Raw genomic sequence first — 15099 nt, forward strand, 5'->3', positions numbered from 1 at the left:
TAAATTACTACCTGAATAAAACTGTTACACACACACACACAAGAAAAAAGCAACAGGCAACTCAAAGATTTCCTAAAAAATTTCACATTTTTGTGAAATTGTTACAATGATGTCTAGTTGTATTGCAAAACAAATATTCTTAAACCACAAAAGCCCATACACAGAAAGGAAGTTTAAGATACATGAGAGAAAGGGAGTAGAGAAAAGAGAAGAGAAAATCTATAGACTGAGGTCCTTGAAAATTTGTGAGCAGATGGAATCCAGAACCCCCAAGGATTACCTCTTCCACTCTGATGGGGAAGGATGCAGATAAGCGTTGGCAGGAAAGTAGGTATACTATTAAGTGTGAGTATAAGATGTTAAGGTGTTCCCACTAAATGTCTCTGGGAGGCATGGCACCTTCTCTGAATGACTGAGGAAAGAAAATGAGAGAATGTAGACAGTTGCCAGAGCAACAAAGCAAATATTTACCCATCTGTGCTATAGTAATGCTAAAATAAAATACAAGAAATGAAATAGGTAGACAATCTCAGCATGAAGGCTTAATGTGAACAAAACTCCAGGAAACAGAAAACCAATTTTCATAATAATCTTAACATTGTCATGTAAATGGGAAAAAATTATGAATACCTCAAAACAACTTCTTTTGAATATAAGTCCATTTGTAGGATTCCACGTACCTTGAAACTTAACTTTTGGGAAAAAAAAAATTAGGTCCCTTTTTTTTTAAAGGAACTAGTCCAAGAGAATCTTTCATGATAAAGTGAGAAAGAAAATAAATAATTGGATTGGCCATTTGTCTTTCTCTATAAATAAAAAGAATTAAATCCTTAATTTAAATCACTTGTGCATTCTCCTAGCTTTGATTGGAACTATATAAATATTTGAAAAGCTGATCCTATGACAATATGCCACATATAGAGTGGCATATTTAAGAACAATCTATTTTCTGTCCTTCCACAAATTATTACCATCCACAAAACTGCCTGCAACAGAAGCAAGAGCTGACTGCTTATCTGATATAACAGGGATCCCTGGGTGGTGCAGCAGTTTAGCGCCTGCCTTTGGCCCAGGGCGCGATCCTGGAGACCCAGGATCGAATCCCACATCGGGCTCCCGGTGCATGGAGCCTGCTTCTCCCTCTGCCTATGTCTCTGCCTCTCTCTCTCTGACTAACATAAAATAAATAATAATTAAAAATAATAATAATTATTATTATCTGATATAACACACTAAGCAAAAGATCCCACACAGTTCTACAGGCTCCAGATAATTAAACAAAAGCCACTGTTGTGGATATAAGCTCACTCATGTTTTACATAAACCATGGAAACATATATATTTATTAGTAGTATAGTCTGAAAAACTTAAAAGGATACATGAGACACAATTCCAAAACAGCCTTTTGAATCTCATCTCTAAACCTAGTTTTAAGGGCCTTGGACATTCCATTCACTACAAGAACAATGTGCCACACTGTAGGACTTGAAGATCATGATGCTCAGTATTGCCATTAAGAAGTTTACAAACTTGTTGTACAGATATAGAATGTACCATGGATACAGCTAGTTAATGATAACAAATATAAAATGATTAAATGCCCAAAGAATTATATGAGCAAGTTTCAAGGGTATTAAAACAGGGGAGAAAAAAAATCAAGGCAGACTAGAGTAGTCAAGAAAACAAACGATACAAAATTTCCATATATATCTTCACTGATACTACTTACCATTTTAGAACCTTTGTTTTCTTTTCATGACATTAGATTAGATACAATTTTTCTGACAGCCTGGGTGGCTCAGTGGTTTAGCGCCGCCTTCGGCCAGGGCGGGATCCTGAGGACCCAGAATCGAGTCCCACATCAGGCTCCCAGCATGGGGCCTGCTTCTCCCTCTGCCTGTGTCTCTGCCTCTCTCTCTCCTCTCTGTGTTTTGTTCCTTTTACAATTCAAAAGCTACTTTACTAGTTTTGGACTTCTTAACATATACCATTTAAGCTCAATAAAAACTGTCAAAAAGAGTTTATTTACAAAAGTATAAATTCACTTTTAACTGTTTGATGAGAGTGGTGCTGATACCTTTCTAGGAGAACCTGAAACTACCTCTTTTACATCTTTGCAAGAAAAATACATATACTTAAGCTCTTCAAAATTTTTGATCATCTTCCAAACACTGCTAAAGACTTCAGATGACACTTAAATGTGTTTCAACTACCAGTGGTTCTGAAATGCAGAATCATTATGAGTCTCTTCCAGGCAGCATGTAATAGTGAAGAACATATGATTTTTCTAATGATTCTTTTTACTAAGAATACCTTGAGCCGCCCTGGTAACTTACTAATTAATTCACTTTCTAACTTTCTCTCCAAAATGTTACAAAAACAAAATATAAAGAGAGTTAAACATTTTTGTGTAATGATGAAACAAATCATACTTTATAATCTCATCTAGTTCCTCAAACAACTGGAATAACCTTTAATGTGTCCCTAGCCATTCCTTTTTCCAGGTCCCATGGCATTGATCTAAATCTTCACTATGCTCATAAGTCCTGACTCTACCCTCATTTTTAACATGGACCTTGATTCTTGTCCCTACATTTAAACAAAATCCTCTCAGAATCCCTACCCCTTAGTTCTATATCCCTCTCTGCCTCTTTCACAATGAAACATCTTGAGCAATCTACTTTTTCTACTTCTTACACCTTACTCTCTAAACCATTCCAATCTGCCTTTCTTCCAAACTAACCACCCCACAGAAATTGATCTCACCAAGGTCATCAATTGTCCAAATTGATCAATCTGGTGGATATTTTTACAGGTCTTTACCTATTCAGTCTTCTCAACAATATTCAAGCCAACTCACTATTCCTACACGTTGACTGCCACATTCTTCTGGTTTTTCTCTTACATCTCTGGCTGTCCCTTGTCACTCTCCTCTGTAGGCTTTCTTCTCTGCCAATTCTTTGAATATGACTATGGCTTAAAAAACTGTCCACAAATTCTTTTGACACTTCTTTCAAAAGGTAGGGACTAATTCCCCTCTCGATGCCTGAAATTCCCATCCCCATGAGCATAAGCTAAACTGTATGGTGCATTTGTAATGAACCAAATAAGGCAGAAGTCATGTTCTCAGACTAAGTCATAAAAGGCATTGCAGCTACCTCCTTGCTTTCACTTTGATCACTCCTTCTGGGTGAAGCCATAAAGCCTATGATAAACACTAGCCTAACCCAATGGAGAGGCTAGCTGATGAAGAACTGAGGCCACATTCCAACAGCCAGCAAGGAACTGAAGCCTGCTGCCAACTGCTGTGAGAGTGAGTCATCCTGGAAGCAGATCCTCCAACTCCAGTCAAGCCTTTCACAGGACTGCAATCTGAGCCAATATCTTGACTGCAACTTCTTGAGACCCTACACCAGAACCATCCAGCTAAGTCACTCAAAGTTCTGAGCCACAGAAACTATGATAATAAATGGTTTTTGTTTTAAATTGCTAGGTATTGGGATACTTTGTTATAAAGCAGTAACTAATCCAATGATGTTTCTCAGCATCCTATCTATTCTCACTTTCTCAATTCTCCATATATAAAGCTAATATGTATCTAACCAGATTTTTTCCCCTCAATTCCAGACTATAGGACATTTTTACATCAATTTCAATATGCCCCCAAAGCAACCGCTCCCCCAACCTGTTCTTCCTAACTTCCCTATCATTCATCCGTGTAAAACCAAAAACCTGCATTTCATTAAATGACTCCTCCCCTTTCACTCCTATCCAGTCACTAAGGCCTGTCAATGTGACTTGATTATTTCTCTGTAATGACAGTCTTCTTTAAAGAATACAAATTTTACCTGTACCTCTTTTTTTTTTTTTGTAAAGCTTGCTGTATATTAAAGACCTTTTTATCTGTCAAATTAGTTACAATTTTCCCCAAATTATTTTTTTTTAATTTTTATTTATTTATGATAGTCACACAGAGAGAGAGAGAGAGAGAGAGGCAGAGACACAGGCAGAGGGAGAAGCAGGCTCCATGCACCGGGAGCCCGATGTGGGATTCGATCCCGGGTCTCCAGGATCGCGCCCCAGGCCAAAGGCAGGCACTAAACCGCTGCGCCACCCAGGGATCCCTACCTGTACCTCTTGATCAATTTTAAAATCAGAGACAACCAGACATCATGTGCCACTTGATGTAATGTTTCACATATGAAAAATTCTTGCCCAAAAGAAAAAAAAAAAAAACAGGATTAAGCTTCTAGCTCTAATTATCAGTTTATACAGTTCCTCTATTGTAGGAAATATGGACAACAAAGGAACATGTTTAAACATACCACAAGAATGTTGCCAGCAAAATCCAGAATGCAGAAAATTCTACAGGATAAGTGAGATCCGGTTTCTTCAACAAGTGATAAAAAAAAAAGAGAGAGAGAGAAAAATAAAAAGGAAGAAGGACCTATAAATTTATGTGTGGATCTTGTTTGGAATCCTGACTCAAACCAACTGATGAGGGAAAGATGTTTGAGACATTTAAGGAAATTGAACACAGACTACATATTTGATATTAGTAAATTAGTATTAATAATATTTAGTTGTAAAAAAATAATAATAATATTTAGTTGTAATAATTGCATTGTTTTAACATTTTTTAAAAGAGAGAGACCTTAATTTTTAGTAATACATTTGAAATATTCACAAATGAAAGGATACAGTATCTGGGATCTGCGTTAAAACAAACCAATGGGGGAAGGAAGGAGTTGGTGGAAGTATTAACAAAACTAGATTGGCCATATGTTGATAATTGTACAAGCTGGATGACAGTAATTCAGTTTACTACCCTCTTTTATATATGTTTGAAATTTTCTTTAATAAAAAGTATTCACAACACCTAAATGACTTTCCAATGCCCTGGGGAGTAAAGTTTAAATTCCTTAGGTGGTTTACCAAGAAAGCCTTTCATTATCTGGCCCCTTCCTACCTCTCTAGATCTCAGTACTGTCCATCTCACAGCTCAAACTCCATGACTGTCAATTTCCTGATTCTTGTCTCCTCTGAAAACATTTATTCCCTCTATCTCAAGCAGTTACCTCTCTCTGCTCACATAGTTAACTTCTATTCATCGTTCAGGTCACAGCAAATCTGTTTCTTCTAGGAAACCTTTCCTGACCTTCCAAGACTGAGTCAAGTAACATACCTACATACCCAAAAGCATCCATCCTATGCTTCCCAGATCACAGGTCTTACTTGCTGTATCCCCCAGGATACTCTAGGTATCATGAAAGCAAGGATTATTTCCATTTTATTTGCCATTTTAACACCTTTTTCAGCATAGCACCTGGCACACAGTAGGTTCTCAAAAGGTTACAAAAGGCATGATCTTCACTAACTTTCTAACCTTCTAACTCCTCATATACCTATAATTCCCACAATTTTCCTTCCTTTCTCATCTTCCTCTATGATCATGATTCACATAAATGGTAGCTGTTCAGACACTGTTCCCAAATTATACCTTAGCTGCTCCAAATGCCTTCTGGACTCAATATCTTCCTATCTCCTATACACATCTTTACATGAGAGCTACTCAGAAATTCTCAGTATCTTCTTAATGCACTTTCATTTTCTCAAGTTTCCCACCTATTGCCTGAAATGCTCTTCTTCCTTTATCCTATAAATCTCAGCTCAAATGTCTCCCTTGCCTTTTCCAGGCAATGTTCCCACAGCACTCTACTCTTATTTCTATTGTAGAATTTATCATATTGTTTTGAAATTATGTTTAGGTGTCTGCTGCTAGAATGTGAGTTCCTAGGTAGAAGGGAATCTCTCCTTCATTCTGTACCTCTACCATGTATAACACAATGCCTATTACAAAGTCAACCCCAAATTAATACTTGCTGAATGAACTGTATTACATTGTTTCTAATAATTAAAAGATTGAACTAGAGCTAAAAAGACTGCCTAAATCTACTTTCCTAAAAGAGATAATCAGTTTCTCTCTTCCTGTATTGGGCAGAACAATACTATATGAAGCTCTTTTTAAAAAACTGAAAATTCACAGAGTATGAAAATAAAAGAAAGATAAAATAAAAAGATCATTCATTCCCAGAGAACAGGTCTAGGTCTGGGCCTAGGCCCAGAGAAAAAGATCCAGGCTGAGGTGACATTTAGGCGAATCTATTCAATTCACGGCAATCCCAGTGATTCTAACCCAACTCTAAGATTATTCCAATATCAATTTTCAGTACAGGACAACTCTAAAGCAAGGCCAATCTACTTTAGTTCAGGGTTTTCATGGCCATGCTGGAATAGACCTCCAACCACGAGCCAGACCAGAGCCTAAGTGATTCTGAAAACAAGGAACAGGGTGACTTGCTATTTATTACTCTGTTAAAAGGCTAATATAACTACTTCAGATACTCTTTCTGGAAGATGTAGCTCCAAGTTATAAGCCCCACACAAATCACTAAACTGTATCTTCTAAGCCTTCTGAATCCTTTTTTTTTTTTTTAAGATTTTATTTATTAATTCATGAGAGACACAGAGAGGGAGAGGCAGAGACACAGGCAGAGGGAGAAGCAGGCTCCATGCAGAGAGCCCAAAATGGGACTCGATCCCGGGTCTCCAGGATCACGCCCTGGGCTGAAGGCGGCGCTAAACCGCTGAGCCACCAGGGCTGCCCAGCCTTCTGAATCCTAACATAGTAAAATAATGTCCAAGTGTACAGAAGTCCTTGCCAATGTTCAACATGTCTCCTATTTTGTCTTTAAGTAGATACCTATCCTCTTTTCATGTTTGCTGGACCTCCTCCTCCTCTAATTTGGGATTAGGTATTATTTTATTTTCACAAGATAATTTTACTTTATAATATTTCCCTGATGTTTCTCTACAAGCAAATGCTTTGACACCAAAAAACTGGGGGAGTGGGGGGAGACTTCTAAATAGACATTAGTGAGAAATAGGATATCTCCTTCAGCTGGCAAGGATGATGTTTCATTGAGTCTGGTCTCAGAAGGGAAAAATTACATATTTCTCCCTTCTGAGAAGGGAGAAGGGTAAGGGGGAAAGGAGAGAAGTAGTATATGAAAAATCTGTATTTAGGGCAAGGAGAGATTTATCAAGGTATTTAAAAACTAAAAGGGAAAGGAGGCAGTAAAAGGATGCAGAAAAGGCAGAAAAACAGGAAAAAGGGCTACGAGCTCCTAAGAACCCAGCTTTCGGCCTCTAGAGTACGGCCCTAGATTTAAACCAATACAAATTTGGGATTTGTAGAGTTAAGTTAATTCCATATTGCCACTTATTGAAATTACCCTACCTTGAATAGGCTGGAAAGGGTCAGTGGGAATTTCTAATTATGGTATCTACTGAAACCCAACATTACTCTTCATTTATCTGAGCTATAGGATTTCATTACTCCAGAGTTTTCAAGATACAGTGTTCAGTTGCATCTCCTTCATGGCTACCTAAAGATAATCGTGAATGATAGGCTTAAATCTCATTCAGATTTTGGTCTTTTTCTCCCTTTAAAAAGTATGTAGATGGGGTACCTCGGTGGCTCAGTAATTGAGTGTCTGCCTTTGGCTCAGGGCGTAATCCTGGAAATCGAGTCCCACATCAGGGTCCTGGAATGGAGTCCCACATCAGGTTCCCCGCAGGGAGCTGCTTCTCCCTCTGCCTGTGTCTCTGTCTCTCTCTGTGTGTCTCTCATGAATAAGTAAAATCTTTAAAAAAGTAAAAATAAAAATTATGTAGAGAAAGGATGTAAGTAGTTAAAGGGCGTTGAAAGTAACTTTTTTTTTTTTTTTTTTTTTTACTCCTGTAGACTTGCCTTTAGTAACTCACAGCTTGCACTTTCCTCCTCCCTGCAGTGAAAGTGAAGTGCAGTGAAAACAGAAAGCCAGGAATCTGGAATCCTGATCACACCACTTACTGCTAGCTTTGTGATCTTGAGCAAATTACTTAAAAGCCTGGAGCCTCAAATTCCAAAACTATAAAATGAGGATCACAAGTACATACCTTACATAGTTATTGTGAGTGAAATGAATTATGGGAGCCACTAAACTAGAATATTGGCTCCCAAGAAAAAGAATGGACCTTGATCTCTGCTGATTCTTGCTCAAACGCACACGTGTGTCACACACACACCTAGCCCAAAGCAATAATAACTAACATACAGTGGGAGTTCAATAAATATTTTTAAATGAACAAATAAATATTTCTCTCATCAATATTAATCCTTCTCAAATGATGATTTTTTCTTCTAATTTTCTGAAGCCTTCAGGGAGTTCTATTTCGTCCTTTTAAGTGGTTTCTTCCCTCTCAGTGGCTATTATTAACTATACACTATTCGGAGACGGCACCTTTTTAGGTAATTTCTCTAATACCACTCACCTTCTATTTCTAATGCGGTAGGTGTGGAACGGGTAGTCAGAACCTAAGATTCAAGGCCATTCCGGCACTTGCCCCCGCCGCTAGTTAGCGCTGAATGACGGTGGAGCCCCACCCCGAGCCCCCTCCGCGACACAACTTTCAGGAGACACCGCAGTCTCCAGGCGGCTTTCGCTAACAGGAGACGCCTGGGGAGGAAGCCCTCGGCTGCAAAAGTTAAGGCTTCGGTGCCGCTCGCCTCTCTCAGGACGGAGGAGCGCGTCCCATAAAAGACACACTCCGTCCGGGCAGACGCGAGGGGCTTCAGACTCCCCCGTGTCGCCCGCAAGCCTGAGCACCGGGCCCCGCTCGTGTGACCGTCGCCCGCAGGAAACCGCGCTCTTTAATCCCAGGAGGGAAGCTAAGGGGCGCGGCCGGCTTCGGGGTCTCGGGGGGGGGGGGGGGGAGGGCACACAGACTGCGTGGCCCGAGCCTTTAAATCACTGCTACCACCGCCGTCACCTGCCTACACCGCGCTGGATCCCACCACAGCTCCACGCAGGACCCTAAAAACGGAACTCGGCTCGCCCCTAGCCCGTAAACCAGACAGCCACTGCCTGCTTATTGGCTGCGCCGGCATCTCCTCCACCGCCATTGGCTCCCCCGGACGTAAGGCCTCCCCTCGAGGGAACCCCTCGCACGGCGGCGCCCCCAGCTTAGCACCCCGCCCCGGGAGCGACCCCTGGGGCGCTCGGAGTTCTGCCCCCTGAGGTCTCACCGTGTAATAGGAAAGCAGCCCTGCATTGTAGTCCAGCACAAACCAACGGTACTGCCACCCCTTCATCACGTTGGTCCATTTACTCAGCGGCCCTTCCATGATAGACGCCATCTTGGGAGCCGCCAATGACAACAAACGGCCTGACGTCACTCGCTATAAGGTATTCACCGGCTGGGGGCGGGGCCGCCGCGGGAAGGGGCGGGGCCGGGCGGGGCCGGGCGGGGCCAGCCGCTGCTGCTGCGGTCAGCTCCCCGCCCCCGCCCCTGCCCCCAGCCGTCACCTTAGACCTTCCCAGGGACGTGAGAAAGGCAAGCATGAATACCACTAGGATTACTGAGTCACATAAATAATTTTATTACCCATGATGATACCTTACGGGTCCCAAAGATTTCATATATGATACTCATATATGCATTCATCTCAGAAATCCATTCACACACACACACACATACACACAAAGAAAGAAATCCATTCACGTAAGACATACTTGCTATTTTGTGCTAGACACACTTTTAGGCTTTGGGATTCGGCGCAGACTTCATGAGGGGCAGAAGGAAACAGGCAACAAAATAAATAGCAAATTATCACTGGTAAGTGCTATGGAGAAAAATGAGAGGCAGAACGTAGGAGATGCAATTTTAATTTCCCAAATGAAGAATGCTTGAATGAGAAGGTAACTTTTGAGCAAAGACCGGAAGAAAGTGAAGGAGGGAACCTGGGAGAAGAGCCTTCGGGGGAAGGAATAACAAATTCAAAGACCAGGGATCCCTGGGTGGTGCAGCGGTTTGGCGCCTGCCTTTGGCCCTGGGCGCGATCCTGGAGACCCAGGATCGAATCCCACGTCGGGCTCCCGGTGCATGGAGCCTGCTTCTCCCTCTGCCTATGTCTCTGCCCCTCTCTCTCTGTGTGTGTGTGTGACTATCATAAGTAAATAGAAATTAAAAAAAAAAAATTTCAAAAAGACCAGACAGGGATCCCTGTGCTGGTGCAGCGGTTTGGCGCCTGCCTTTGGCCCAGGGCGCGATCCTGGAGACCTGGGATCGAATCCCACATCGGGCTCCCGGTGCATAGAGCCTGCTTCTCCCTCTGCCTGTGTCTCTGCCTCTCTCTCTCTCTCTCTGTGACTATCATAAATAAATAAAAATTAAAAAAAAAAGAAAAAGACCAGACATGTTGAAGGAACAGCAGGTTCAGTGTCAGTGGATGTCATGAGCACACTGTGAAGCACATACATGAGTCTTTGCACAATGTCAGCTTTGTTCAATCATAAAGCAAAGCTAATCATAATTATAAAGCAGGTTCAGGCTTCCAGACTCAATGTTATTTCACCATGTGATTAAACTTAGCTTCTTACACAGCACAGAGAGCAGGACAGAAGACAAATCACATAACAAACAAAAAATACAGAAAGATGTAGGAAATTAAGGAACCAATGCAAAGTCAGTCTGTGGACACACAGCTGAGATAAGGCCTCAGTCTGGTCCAGGTCAGTTCTCAGCACTTACTGCTTATTATATTCAAGCAGTGAAGGATCTCAGTTCTGGTCAGAGATCAGTTGAGCAGAACCTTCCCCGGCAGTTGCCTTGTTAAAGTGGTCATGGAGAGGTCATGTCTGAAGAGTCTGACAATTTGCTGCAAGAATCCCCCCCCCCCCCCCCGCCCGTTTTGAAGGCATTTAATTGGTTTTGGGACCTTGCAGAACTCCTCTGGTTCTGCTTGTTATCAGTTCTGGGGTGTTAGCTGATGTTGGTCCCAGAGATCTATTGTAGGTGCTATACCTTTAACTACTTGCTTCATTGCCTGATACAGGCTCCTGCTTAACATGAGAGATTCCATTTTGCTCTCTACAGTGGAACAGTGAGCTGGAGAGAAAGTATAGGAAACAAGGTCGGAGATGTAAGCATGGATCACTTAGAGCCTATAAGGACAATGAAAATATTGTCCTGCTTTATAAGACACTGTTCGAGTCCTGGGAATGCAATGCAAAGGAGCCAGACAGGTTCCTTGATTTCTAAAAGCTTAAATTTGATGATAAAAAGCAAATACTAACCAAAAAAGTAAATAAGAAAAATATCTAATACTGATCTTTTAAAAATCTTGCAAAAAATATAAGTTGATATAATAGATAGCCAGTGGGTGGCTACTTTATATGGGGATGAGGGGTACGAAAATGGCATTTAAATTAAGATGTAAAGGATAAGAAAGAGACAGCCATGAAGATATGAGGGAAAGAGATAAAAAGGGAGCTGAGAAGTGAGGCATTTGCTAGAAGTGGAGTTGAGGTCAAGGGAGGGGTTTTCTTTGTCTTTTATTTATTTTTTGAACCTAAAAAGTACTTTTATTCAGGTTCTGTGTTGTGAATCCTTTCTCTTTGCTGATAACACAAACTCTAGGAAACAGAATATCACTGAGGGAGCTAAACAGAGAACCTATTTGCTAGCTAATCAAACTAGGTACAAATCTAAAGTAAGATTAAATTGATCATGCTTAATCTCCTCATTATCTTTTTTCCTAGTTTTATTGAGATATAATTGACACAACACTGGATAAGTTTGTGTACCACATAATTATTTATATATACATATAAATATGTGTGATTACATACACAACTTGATATACATCATGAAATGATTACCGCACTGTTTTATTAATATCTACCACCTCATCACACAATTTTTTCTTGTGATAAGAACTTTTAAGATCCACTCTCTTAGAACTTTCAAATACACAATATATTATAACTATCGTCACCATGAGGTACATTTCCAAAACTTATTTATCCTATAACTGGAAGTTTTAACCTTTTGATTGTCTTTTAATTTGACACATCTCAATTGTTTATTTTTGCTTTCATTGCTTATGTTGTAAGTACCATATCCAAAAAAAATCATTGCCGAGACCGATGTCCGGAAGCTTTTTTCCTGTTTTCTTCTAGGAGTTTTATGCTTTCAGATCTTATGATTTGAAGATGTTTCAGATCTTTAATTCGAGTTAATTTTTGTGAAGGGTCTAATTTTATTATTTTGCATATGACGTGATATCCAATTTTCCCAGCACCAATTATGAATAGTCTAGGTTATTATGTCAAATATTAGTTGATTGTAGAACATGAATGGACCTAGAGGGTGTGATGCTAAGTGAAATAAGTCAAAGAAACATAAATACCATATGATTTCACTCATATGTGGAATTTAAGAAACAAAACAACGGATAAAAGAGACAACAATAAGAACAAAACCAGACTCATATACAAAGAACAAACTGGTGGTTGCCAGAAGGGAAATGGCTGGAAGGAGGGGTAAAATAGATAAAGGGGATTAAGAGGGGGCCCCTGGGTGGCTCAGTCAATTAAGCATCTGCCTTCAGCTCAGGTCATTATCTCAAGCTCCTGGGATCTAGCCCTGTGTTGGGCTGTCTACTCACTGGAGAGTCTGCTTCTCCCTCTCAGTCTCTTCCTGATCTCCCTCTTTCTCTCAAAAAAAATAAATAGAATCTTTTAAAAGGGAGTGAGGGTGGGAATTAAGACTATACTCATCTTGATGAGCACTGAGAAAAGTATACAATTGTTGAATTATATTGTACGCCTGAAACTAATATAACACTATGTTAATTATACTTCAATAAAAAATAAAAGAGCAACTCTGATGAATATTTTCCAGTTTGAAATAGATACATATGTTAGTTGACTGTATATGCATGGATTTATTTCTGGGCTTTCATTTCTGTTCCATTGGTCTATATATCTGTTTTCAAGCAAGTATCATACTGTTTTGATTACTATAGCTTTGTAATATAGTTTGAAATTAGAGAACGCCATACTTAAACAGCTTTGTTTTTCTTTCTCAGGATGGCTTTGGCTATTCAGGGTCTTTTGTACTTCCAAATAAATTTTAGGATTTTTTTCCATCTGTAAAAAAATGCCTTTGGAATCTTGAGAGGGATTGCATTGAATCTATAGGTGACTGTGGATAGTATGGATATTTTAACATTAATTCTTCCAATCCACAAACATAGAATATCTTTCCATTCATTTGTGTATTCTTCAATTTCTTACATTGTCTTATAGTTTACAGTGTACAGATCTTTCACCTCCTTGGTTAGATTTATGCCTAAGTATTTTATTACTTTTGGTGCTATTGTAAGTGGCATTGTTTTATTTATTTATTTTTCAGATAATTCATTGTTTGCATGTAGAGATAGTACTGATTCTGGATATTGATTTTGTATCCTGCAACTTTATTGAATTCATGGATTAGATCTAAGGTTTTTGGTGAAGTCTTTAAAACTTTTTTTTTTTATACAATCATGTCATCTGCAAACAGAAACAATTTGACTTCTTCCTTTCTAATTTGAATACATTTTTTTTTTCTTGCCTGCTTGCCCTGGCTAGAACTTCCAGTGCTATGGTGAATAGGAGTGGTGAGAGTGTGTACCCTTGTCTTATTCCTGATCTTAGTGTGAAGACTTTCAACCTTTCAACATTGAAACATGGATTTGTCATATATGGCTTTTATTATGTAAATACCCAACTGGTTGAGGGTTTTTATAATGAAAGAATGTTGCACTTTGTCAGATGCTTTTTCTGCACCTATTGAGATGATGATATGATTTTAATCTTTCACTCTATTAATGTGAGGTGTCATATTTTTTTATTCATATAGGTTGAACCGTTTTTTGCATCCCAGGGATGAATCTCACAGTGGAAAATTTTTACAACTATATTCACAAGGGATATTGGCCTGTAGTTTCCTCGTAGTGTCATTGTCTAGCTTTGGGATCGGGATAATGCTGACCTCGTAAAATGAGTATGGGAGGGTTCATTCCTCTTCAATTTTTTTGGAAGAGTTTGAGAAAGATTCACATTGATTCTTCCTAGAATGTTTGGTGAAATTCACCAGTGAAACCAGGAGCAGGAATACTTCATCCTAGTAACAAGAAGGAGAGCAGAGAGTATGAGTTTAAATGCATGGATTAGTTTGATAATAGAGAAATGAATGAGTTTCTCTCTGCTTCTAGTTGAGAAGAGGCTCAAAGCTTAGTGGTTAAGAATGTAGACTCTGGTGCCACAGTACCTGGATTTGAATCCTCAGACCAATCACTTAGTAGCTATTATGACCTTAGACAACTTTTCTAACTTCTTTGTGCTTAAATTTCTCCATCTTTAAAATGAAGAAAATAATAGCAGGTTGTTCTGTGGATATATGAATTCATACGTGTAAAGAGCTTAGAGCAATACCCACTAGATACTAAACACTCCATAAATATTAATTCTCAGGATTTTTTCCAAGGAAATGTGGCACAAAAAGGAGAGGAAGGTTTAAAAGAGTTATTTCAGAGAATGAGTCAAGAGTCTATCTGACTACTGCAATTTGAGAATTTGAGTTCTTCAGTGCAAACCACAATTTGTCTTTTTAAGAGAAGTCCATGGATCTCAATATGCATGAGGAATATTTTCTTTATCTTTATTTATATGACTTTCCAGTACTTTTCCATGAGAGACAGCAAAATGGAATAGAAAGAACTTGACCCTAGAATTAGAGAGCCAAGGATGAGGTATCCTAGCTTTCCCATTTTGGCTGTGGCTTGGATAAGCCTTTGTAAGACTTAAATTCCTCTTCTATAATCATGAAAGTAACCATCTCAATCTAATTTTTTTTAAATTTTTATTTTATTTTTTATTTATGATAGGCACACAGTGAAAGAGAGAGAAAGAGGCAGAGACACAGGCAGGGGGAGAAGCAGGCTCCATGCACTGGGAGCCCGACGTGGGATTCGATCCTGGGTCTCCAGGATCGCGCCCTGGGCCAAAGGCAGGCGCTAAACCGCTGCGCCACCCAGGGATCCCCATCTCAATCTAATTTAAGGAGTAAATGAGAATATATATGAAGGGGACAGCATCCAATAAAAGTTACTTTCCTTCCTTTTCTTGGATAGCCCCTTTCTTGTAGGTTATAATTCAACATAATTTA

At 39.6% G+C, this 15099-nt stretch overlaps 1 protein-coding gene across 6 annotated transcripts in view; it reads right to left on the minus strand.

Annotated features, from left to right (window-relative positions):
* Positions 1-9265, minus strand: part of OSBPL9 (oxysterol binding protein like 9) — a 160770-nt gene extending 151505 nt beyond the window's left edge. For 4 of the 6 annotated variants that reach the window (XM_025420091.3, XM_025420090.3, XM_025420088.3 and 1 more), the window contains exon 1: positions 9131-9265. In XM_025420091.3, coding sequence (XP_025275876.1) covers positions 9131-9241 — 111 coding nt within the window. In that variant the 5' untranslated portion in view covers positions 9242-9265. The remainder of the gene's footprint in view (positions 1-9130) is intronic. The other 2 variants (XM_025420092.3, XM_025420089.3) reach the window with 1 other exon arrangement.
* Positions 9266-15099: the final 5834 nt, after the last annotated feature.

This window comes from Canis lupus, chromosome 15 (assembly GCF_003254725.2).
Source record: "Canis lupus dingo isolate Sandy chromosome 15, ASM325472v2, whole genome shotgun sequence".
NCBI classification, from domain to species: domain Eukaryota; kingdom Metazoa; phylum Chordata; class Mammalia; order Carnivora; family Canidae; genus Canis; species Canis lupus.